Raw genomic sequence first — 10,346 nt, 5'->3', positions numbered from 1 at the left:
CTCTCCTCGCTGCCTCACCTATCATCGTTTTAGTATAAGCTATAGTTCGTACCGTTTCACTGTTGTCGATAGTGACTTTTATTACACTTAATGTTGTTCGTATCCACTTTGTAATGCGTCTTTGTCGTCGTTTACTTTGTCACAGTTACGCCTTGAAGCAGAATTTCGATTCGAGGCCAGGATGGGAAGCATGGAGGAAACGCTGCACAACGGGTGACAACTGCCATATCAACAGCCCCCACAAAGAGATGTACAGCCGCTGAAATATGGTGATCATATGCCCTGAGCAACAAACAGGTCTGCGTCCCAGCGAAACTTGTTTCGTAGCGAGTTTCAAGCTTGCAAATAGTTTGGCAGCAGCGGCGTCGAGCCGCGCCGTTTTGTGCAATCTGTGATATTTTGACTATGTGTGGTTCTGATTCATTTTTATTTTCTCTGAGTCATTTCTCTGTGAACAGGGTATTTTGCATAGTTTGCAAGTCTAGTGAATATTTACTGTATCACTGCAACAATTTCACAACTTCGCCGAAATAAAGTCTTCAATCCCCTTTGAAACAAATTCTGTTGACTGCAAGCCTGCCTGCCTGCCAAGCCTGCGTTGGGGGAGAGAGGAAGCAGTGGCACGCGGGGAGGGGGAAACGACCGGGAAAGGAGGAAACTGTGAAGCATAAAACAGACGCCACTTTTGTGGCTTCTACGACGGAAACCACGTGATGCGACGTCATTCCCCGCCCTTTCGCGTGGTCTCTACGTAGAAACCCCAAAATTACCGTTTTTCGGGTGTCTGTAGAAGACACGATAGAAGATCCATTTCTAAGAGTGTACCGCACCGACGACAGGTGGAGCGTAGACGGCGAAATTGGACATTAATGTTCCGATATCAAATTTCGGCATTAGCTTCTGAGAGGTCCTGTCAATCTGAGGGGTCCTCTCAGCTTGAGAGGTCCACCAGCCTGAGAGGACCTCTCAGACCTATAACACATTAGGCCTGATGGGTCTTTTCACTAGGGTTGGTCTGTGATTTCATTGTCAGTTCGTGGTGGGCAATCTGCATCGAACTGCACCTTGTGAAAGTCGCAAGTGGGGAGCTTACAAGCCCTGGAGGCCAAGCGTACGTTACAACCAAAGCTCTCCTTGAAACCCCCAATGCAGTGACTGGCCAATGAGTCGCCCACATACGCAACCAAGCAACCATGAAATGTCTCTTCCCCACACCCTATCTGCAGAGAAATACCATTACATAGGTATCCCATACCATTTACTGTCCCTACAAAATCCTGTAGTATAGCATGCTATGCCTCAGCACTTTTTAAGTCCTTTCATGAGCCACTGCAACTAGAAAAATATTGCTCAATTTGGATCTTTCTTTTTGAGGGACATTGGTGAATGTGACATAAAATATACAAGCTTTTCTTTCATCCCCCTTTTTGCTTCTATTGGGTTAGTCAGCTCTACATCGTCACTGTATAGGATTATTCCTATGACATTCTCTGCGTGATTTTGCAGAACAGGGTGTGATCTTACCCTGAGGCCATCATTATAGTCCCTTAAGACCCCACCATCCACAAATCTGAAGGATGACTTAAAGTACCTCAAGAATTTAGTGTGCCTCACTAAATGCTGCAGGAGTTTCTTTAAGGAAATAAAATAGGCTTTTGAACCACCAGGGAGGGCAACAAGTTCCGGTTTAACATAAAGGCCACATGCCTCATACTGTAGTTTTCGGGCTTTATCTGAGCTCATTGTGGCAGAATTAAGCAGCACATCTTTCTCAAGCATTAGCTGTTCCACAAAGTCCACCACTGTGTCAACAACCTTCTTCGAGCACCTGTGGTGCCCTTCAAGAGTCCTGAACAAATGCCCCAATTTTCTGACTGTAGCAAGACGACTTTCATTAGCCCCATCCCCGTCTAACTCCACCCTTTCAACAATCTGTATGGAGGACTCGCTCCTTTGATCTATTTCCACTGGTGCAGCAGGTTGGAATCACAAAATTCCCAATAGCCTGTAGCCATTGTAGCTGAGACTGAAATGTAGCCCCACATGACTGGCATGAAAACATGAAATTCGACTTTTCACAAAGTGCATCGTGGCTATGAAATCTACGGAAGGAAACTGTTTCTAGTTCCCAATACCGACAACTATGTGCGCGTACAGAGTGGGCTACGTCCTCGAGTCCTTGCTGTTCTCCCTGGTCTGTGTCACTGCTGGTAGTTCGATGCTGCTCACCCTGTTCCACGAGGCCGATGGCGCGCAGTTGATCAGGGAACTGAGACTCGCAAGAGCTAGCCACTTGAAAATTCCCTGTTAAAACGTGATGTGTGCACATAATCACTGCGTTCCTTATAGAGTTGAGCTGTTCTGTGATGTGCTACACACAGAAAGCGATTCTATACTTTCTCACTGTGTGTCATGTTAGAGCTTACCATATTCGTCGACACAGGGGGCAGGCAATAGAGTCTCCACTTGACGTGGATAATTCACTCCCTCTTTCTGTGAGTGTCCTAGTAGAAAGACCCCAGGGATGATTGGTTGATTATTGACTCATAAAACACCCAAAAGTACGCATCCCGCAAACAAGGGCCAAAAACATTGTTCTAAGCTGCATAACAGATTTTTAATAGAAAATATATCGCTTGGAATCGAATATCGCTTGGAATGGAATATCCGCTTTGCGGTTGTTCCCAACGAGTCGCTACAGCTCCTTCACTCTTCACTTGTTGAAAACAGATCGGCTCTTACAGCGTTGTGAATTTGTTGCGCGAAATTTAGGCGTCCACAGGCCAACTCATGTGATGGCGTCGCGTAGACTGCTCCCTTGGCATGCCTGCCTCTCCGAATTTCTTTTCTTAATATACTAACAGCTGCTGTCACACGCCGCAAGGCACTGGCATATCACGATGCATGAGTCCGTGAGTTCGTCAAGCTGTTGACTGTTTCTCCGCACGACAGCTGACCATAGCTCCTTGCCAGCTGTACTCCCTTTGCTGCTCCGTTTGAATTCGCTCCCGAGAAAAACCGCTCCCGTGACAAAGTAAAATTTCTATTCTGGACACAGAAAAACACTTTCCTTCCGAGGAAAACAAAAGAATTTTGTAACCTCTTTATCAAAAATGTATAACACTGGCCGGAGGCGTGACATCTACAAACACGAACGTGTCTTTACATTTTAGTTGTGGTGAGAAGCATCTACATCATCCCTATTTGTCGAAACGCATAAGGTACATTTTTCCTTTGTCGAAATCTCATACTAGTGTGGACGACTTCGCAACGCAAATACAGTTGTATGCGGAATTAATTTTCAGTGACTTTATTCAGGAATCAACCAAGACCAGGAGCACACCAGGTGATGAAGTCAAGAGCAATGGAGGATACTGTGCTGTCAGGCTGAAACAGGGCGAAAGCATATTTACGAATTACGCCGACACCTATAGGCAGCTTACCTTTATAAGGCCAGGGAAAGACATGGCAGTGTCCAGACTTACATTCTCCTGTCTTAATGTCTTTCATCTCAGTGTTTCGATCAGCTGGTATCACCTGTGTACACCAGATTGTTTACAGTCGCTACCAACAGAGAGAAGAACCGAAGAGGAAAAAAAAGAAGAAAGAAAGAAGAAAAGAAGAATTGAAGAGGAAACCAAGGATATATATATATATGAAAGGTCATATAGGGATAGGCCACTGAAAATGCATGGGGCGATATTTTGCTTTATTTTTGTCCTTGTACATGACCACAGCGCTTACAAAACATTAGAATGAAACTTCAGATAAACGGTTATCAGTCTGCAAAGTTTGGGATGGGCCAAACCTAGTGTTCTATTTTTACAGTGCGACCGAAATGTGTAATGTTTGCTAGAACAACCCTGTATATGAAAGGTCAACCTTGTTTGTTAGATAGTTGATTCAGAACACTGTTGGCCACCTCTGGGAAAGTTACAGGTATGGGACGCAAAGTGAAAAGTTACCCACATGAATAGAGAAGGATAAGCAAAGGTGTGCACCATAAAACACTGGAACGACCACAGCTGAATAAAATGACATAACTACGATCCCGAAAGTATGTATTCCGAACGGCAGCTAGGTTCAAGGAGTGGAAAAAACGTGTTGGCAGACAATCAAGAGATATATTACGATGGTGGATCAAATATAAACGAGGGCTTTCTTGTAGAGCGCATTTTGTCAACTGGTCGAAGGGAAATTGAAAAATGGGTTTCTCCATCCGGACACAAAGCAGAAAAATAATGGACACTCATTTTATTTGTTGCTACAAACACAAACAAAATGAAATGAAAGTCAGGTTTATATTTGATCCATCCTCCAATCTTGTTCAATGCAGACAAGGTTGCATGTAACCTGATGAAGATTGAGTTAGAAATCAGATCAATGTGTCAGAAATGGTAGGACGAATTTTCCCTAATGGTACTGTGATGTTACACGTAAGGGTTTGTCTGCGCAGTGTGGCGACATGTTGCACGTGCCGCAGCGTAGGAGTGCGGATAATTATGACCACATGGGTTTTTTTTTACGTAAGGCGGAAATCTCCAACACACTGTGCTGGAACTGTGCGCCCTCGGCCGGGATCGAACCCACGATCTTGAGCTCAGCAAGTCTGCAAGCACACTTACATACCAAGGATGGTCGGATTACATATGACACTCACTTCAATGGAAGAAATCAAAATTATAAATATTTGCTTGTTTTCTGTACCTATAAGGGCAAAATAGCCTTCCTTCGTACTTACTGCGCATTGCTCTCTATCCGGTTCATTTCTCTTCTCAACTTTTCCGTTCTTTGTGCAGTCATATTGGCAATACCACAGGAATCTCGTACCGTAGCCATACTGAAAACCAATGTTTGCCCTGTGTTTAGTCGTTCGCGTGAAATGCCTCTTGAGAATGTCATAACAACTTTAAAGATGATCCTATTTCGAGTTTGCTAAGACCTTCTAAGAGTATTTTCTTCTAACCAGGCTCATTATCTTACTGTCACACCTCGTATATGCACGACGCCCGCCGTTCCGCTTGCCTGAGAGCAGTTGTCTAACTTGGTACGCGCGGGCATCCCAAAAACTGCAGTTTCTTTCACGGTCGTGCAAGCTGGCGCAGCGGTAACGCGTGCGCTTGGAGACTGGGAGGTCCGCGGTTCGAATCCGCGGGCCGGCTGTGCCGTCTGGGGTTTTTCCTGGGATTCCCTCAGATGTGTAATAGGCGTATGCCGGCACAGTTCCCCAGAAGTCGGCCCATGGACGCAGCTATCCTCCCCCCGAGCGGATTCCGCTCGGTCTTCCACTTCACCCTCTCCTCTCCTCCTCACCACCACCTTTCCCTTCCCGAGAAACATGCCGCCTAATCAGGCAGGCAGACCTCTCGGGTTCCTCCCAACGACACTCCTCCTCCTCCTCCTCCTCGTCGTGCAAGCTCTCCAAACTAGACAGGAAAGGATAACACGTGACTTTATATCGCGAGACAGGTGTGGTCCTTGAATACTACTTACATGCGCCGAAATTTCAGCTCATCATATTTGGCAGAGTTCGATGAAACTCGTTACAAGTAATCCACTAGTGTAACTAAGTAAGTAAGTTTTCTGGTAACTTGTAACTTAACTCCTTACTTTTTCGTCATAGGAACTTTCAGAGGAACTGGTTCCTTTTTCAGGTAATTTTGCCAAAGTAACTTCAGCTAAGTTCCAAGTTACTTTTAGTTCGCTTTTCAATTACTTCCACGTATTTTCTTGCTTTCTCCCCGGTTCTTTCCTGGTATTTTATGCTATGAAACGTGATATTCAACCACTGACAGTATTCTATTCAGGAACAAGATCCAAAGTGCGCCCACAGGGTGTATGATACAAAGCTTTCGAATTGTTGGACATAAAGGAAAATGATCTAAGCGCGTTGCATTGACTTGCAGGCAACTCAAGGTCGAACTCAACTGCTCACGCACGCACTGTGTAGTGCTATTTTGGGTGCGAAGTAACTTGGAAGTAACGCCTTTCTGTTAGTAACTCCGTAACTGCGAGCTACATTCCAAAACAAAGGACTTCGTTATTAACTTTGTTGTATTTCTCACATGGTAACTTAACTCGTATCGAGTTCTTTTTGACGGATAACTTCTCGATCTATGATATTTGCCGTCTCCCATACACAACCCCGTGTCAAGTAACCATGACACCAAGTTGCAGGGCTCGACCGCACGCCCTTGGAATCCCAAGCAGATATGCTACCGATCAATAATTTAAGAACCACAGTAACCCTAGCCTGGAACGTATGCCTTAAGCAAGCGACTTTCCCCTTCGAGCAGCAGCACTCAGTGGGGCCTCTTCACTCTAGTGGACAACTACAGGAATGATTAACAACGTCGCGCACTTGCTCTTTGTGCATTCAATCTCGACCAACCTCCGGAGACGCCACAAGGACTTGTGCAAATTATTACTAGTAAATGGGGTGTTTGGATTGCTGGCGTCATTTTCTGTTTTCTTTTTCTTTTCGTATTATGTACTGAGTGTCACTCGGATGTGCAACGAGACCTGTAGCACTGCAAAAAGGAGATCGACACCGGTTAGAAGTAAAATAATGCAGTTGGACAACTCGACATATCATGAAATCGCCCGTCGGTACCTGCCCAGATAAGGACTCCTTATCATAATCTTATTGTCATTGCCATCGAAGCGTCTGTTCAACCAGGACCGTGAGTTGTTCCCGCACCGTGCGTACCTACCGCGATCCCATTTCTTTTTAAGAGTGCGCCTAACAGGTTTCTCTTCATGCGTAGTTAGGAAAAACATAAACACATTACAGATAAAAGCAATCGAATGCGTACCGTAGCTGAGAACAAGACTCATTTGTCTACAGCCTAAAGGTGAATCCTCTCTGCCCATGGGCATAGTAGCCCATAGACACAGTAAGGACAAAGTACAGCAGGAGGGCTGATTGGCATAGTTTCAACAAGGTAAATTTAGCCAGGCAGCGAAGGCAAGAAAAAAAAAAGAGCAAATCTGACACGGCAACACTGTCATCTCCGTGACTCGAGCGATCCCTGGGTGCTCGTGGCACAGCTACGGTCGTAAACAAAATATTTACGACGCGCGCATTGGTATTGTATAAACTAATAGTTTATTCATAATTCAAGTATAGGAAAAGCTATCTGTTGCCCACTAGTGCACATTTACGAAATCATCTACCACCTGAGTACGTTTCCGTATCCTGCTCAACTGCGCATGTGTACAGTACGCTCGTTTGTCCGTGCGTTCTTCTATCCGTGCCGTGTGCCCGCGCATATTTTATAATACAGAGTTCGTACGCTTCTTGGATTAAACAGGAAGCGACGTTTACATTTCGAAGCTGTAGGCCAAGATTAACACGTGTGAACATATGGGTGCTATGCATCCTGTGTTGCTGGCCCCGAGAAAAAAAAAAAAAGTTTCGTCATGGCAAGACCGGCCATGATAGCGTAAGCGTTAGCGAATCAGCTGTGCACCAACGATACCATGTTTTTTTTGCAACTGACCCACTATGACCGCTCGTTGAAGAAATACAGACAGCTAATCACTACCGGGTACGCTTAGGTCTAGGTTAGGAGTGAAACTTGCTGTTTATTTGTGGTTATCACGTACCTTCGTCAAACCTTGTGATAACTCTTCGTATTTCGAACTGACATGTGTCATTAAACCTGATGTGATTTGTTCTTCTCTGTTCTCGTCTGGTATTGCTGTCCTGGGTGAGTAGTATGGCTCGGTCAGGAAAAGGGAATGAGAATACAAGGCAAACGAAGTACGCGAATGCAAACGTGCCATGGCTAATTATGCAATACTTATTGTTCATGCTGCTGACGTCATATCTGACGTCATTTATTTACAAAAGTAGTAGTCCGCGCAATGGATGGATGGCGCTGACAGTCTCTATCATGGCGCCATCTGAAGACGCAGGGTCCTATGGGAGCTTCGCTACCTGTTTAAATATACCTTGGTTTCAACGTATATTTTCATGAAAGAGCTTAGTGGTGATCATCTGACATATCTCACATAATAATATTTGATCTCATGTCTAACGCAGCCATCGGACTCTGTCACTTTTGGTTGGCTTTCTGTTTTCTGGTAACAGCAGAGGACCTCCTCGAAAAGACCGGAAAGGATCATGGACACTGAAATTTAGAGAAAGGGAGCAATTTAATCGAACATGTAATTGACGTACATACTGTGATAGCTTCGGTATTCAATCGAACAACAGGACAACCAGGGATAACCAAAGACAAGATCAGGAAGCGCGGACCGTTTCGCCTCCGCCATACAAAGGATCCGTGCGGACACCTTTGACGTCAAGCTGACCGACGGTCGGCATGGCGGCACTCGCGTCACGGTAATATTTCATGCTCCATTAGCTCTTGTGAACTCGCCCTAAAACGTACACGTTAAATTTGGAACATTTTCCATGTGTACGTGAGAAGAGGAATGCGGAAATGCAAGAAAGCAGCTGTAGTCAAATTTATACGTACAAAATAGGACGTATGCAAGGAAGGTTACGGGCCTATTTGTAGATGCCATTCTTCTGGGTGTACTGTCGGTAGAATGTGCGTAAGCTGCCTCAACACACCTGGTACAAGAACCCTCTAATATCGTGTAAGTGTGATAAACAGGAGAAGCTGTCTGTAATATAACGAAAAACAGCTGAAAGCACAGTATTTGAACTGAACACCACTTACCTGACGGCGAATCCCGCTTATCGTTTTCGTGCAGCGCAATGTACCGCGGAATATTGAGCATAGAAACAGACAAAGAGCGAACGGAAGTGGGGCCAATGAAACGCAATGCACTGAAGCGAGCAGTGTAAGATGCACTTTCGAGCCAGTGCACTTTTATGTAGGAACATAAGGTCTATAAGAAGTCGACGTTAATGAAGGAAATACCATTTTGAACAATCGTATAACTCCACTGCCTCTTGCGGCATCTGTTACAAGGCCTGACCCATGCTTTACGCAACTTTCTCATTCGTCATCCCGCAGCACGTGTAATTAGGTAGTCACACTATGCAACAATTAACCTTTCACTTGTAAGTAACATTTAATTAACCTTTAAGTAACCATTTCAGAGCGAGATGGCCAGAGCCAGAGAAGCCAGAGCCCGGCTGATGACGCGCGATAGGAAAGGTTCATAACCTTAAAGTGCTACAGGCACAAAGACGGAGAGAGATACACAACGCATACAAGCCCTTATTTATTGAAAAACACACGAACTGCTTCAATGCTAACTGGAGCCACCCTTCCGTGGGTCGTGCCCTGCCCCGTCATCAGCCGGCACTCTTGCATACACGTGCTTAGATACAATGTGCAGCGCATTGATCCAATAAATTTTGGCTCACATTCAGTTTAATTCATTTTACACTCATTGGAAAGCTCTGCACAACTAATGTGACTATTAAAAAAAACATACTGGCAAGTGGAAATGGAGAACCAGTCCAATGACAAATATGCTGCTGTGGCTCAATGGTTCAATGATATATGAGGGTGACATTTAATTAGGTTTAAGCCGCCACTTCTCATTACATCTCACTAACATTTGGTTTGATTTCTCATAAAGACTCATTGAGTATTGCACCATTTTCAATGTAATATTTGCCCCAAACCATCTATTGCGAATAAGTATTTTCGTAGTCACTGAATGAGATTTGTGTATGATATCCAATATAATATTTATGATATCCAATAGGTTCAATGGGATTTTTATTAGACTTTCAATGAGACAGTTTCCAGCAGGGAGAAAAGATACACTAACATCACTACCACAGGGGTGGCATCCAACGTATTGCACCGTAGACGAAAGCGTGCTCGGCGAACGCAATGCATCATGGACAGGTCCTGGTCGCACGTCACAGGAAACAGGAAGGCACACGTAACCTTAAGATGCTGGCGCTGGGATCGGCGGCAAAATCGTTTGTAAACAATGTCGTTATTGTTTCTGCGCGACGTTTTTGATGTATTTCGATCATGTAACTATTTTTATCCCATGAATTCGCAGTAAAACGCGCAGTTTTGCACATACGGCCTCGTACCGTTGACGACTTCCAAAGATGTAATGACCACCGCGCGTTAAGACTCACTAAGCCCAAACCAACAATGTCGCCTGGACATCTGTAGAACGTCCGGCTCGGACGATCAAAACCTCCTTAGGGCGTCAATCATCGCCTATGAGACGTTTCTGGGACGTTTATTCTGTGGCTAAACTGACAGCCTGGAGTGTCCAAAAAAGTCCATAAGACGTCCGAGCAGATGTTCAATGGTCATGATTAGGACCTTCCACCAAGACCCCTGTACATCCCTTGTTTCTTGCTTTCTAGTGCTGCTCTCTATGTTTCGTTC

The 10,346-nt window shown here is 44.8% G+C and overlaps 1 protein-coding gene across 4 annotated transcripts; it reads right to left on the bottom strand.

The window, feature by feature from the left end:
- Nucleotides 1-408: 408 nt before the first annotated feature.
- LOC135374647 (uncharacterized) lies at nucleotides 409-8,905 on the bottom strand. 4 transcript variants are annotated; one of them, XM_064607596.1, is made up of 8 exons: nucleotides 8,694-8,905; nucleotides 8,487-8,637; nucleotides 8,017-8,135; nucleotides 7,609-7,942; nucleotides 4,742-4,840; nucleotides 3,444-3,537; nucleotides 2,427-2,504; nucleotides 409-2,304 (listed from the first exon to the last, which is right to left on the bottom strand). In XM_064607596.1, the coding sequence occupies exons 4-8, from the start codon at nucleotides 7,786-7,788 to the stop codon at nucleotides 1,925-1,927; spliced, it is 831 nt and encodes a 276-aa protein (XP_064463666.1). In that variant the 5' UTR covers nucleotides 7,789-7,942; nucleotides 8,017-8,135; nucleotides 8,487-8,637; nucleotides 8,694-8,905; the 3' UTR covers nucleotides 409-1,924. The 4 variants fall into 4 exon arrangements, 3 of the variants coding, with proteins under 3 accessions (XP_064463666.1, XP_064463668.1, XP_064463667.1); XM_064607598.1 differs by lacking the exon at nucleotides 7,609-7,942; XM_064607597.1 differs by lacking the exons at nucleotides 7,609-7,942; nucleotides 8,487-8,637.
- Nucleotides 8,906-10,346: the final 1,441 nt, after the last annotated feature.

The sequence above is a fragment of the Ornithodoros turicata genome, unplaced genomic scaffold, assembly GCF_037126465.1.
Source record: "Ornithodoros turicata isolate Travis unplaced genomic scaffold, ASM3712646v1 Chromosome88, whole genome shotgun sequence".
Classification (NCBI taxonomy): domain Eukaryota; kingdom Metazoa; phylum Arthropoda; class Arachnida; order Ixodida; family Argasidae; genus Ornithodoros; species Ornithodoros turicata.
The sequence above is the reverse complement of the archived record's forward strand: the minus strand, read 5'-3'. Positions and strand labels throughout refer to the sequence as shown.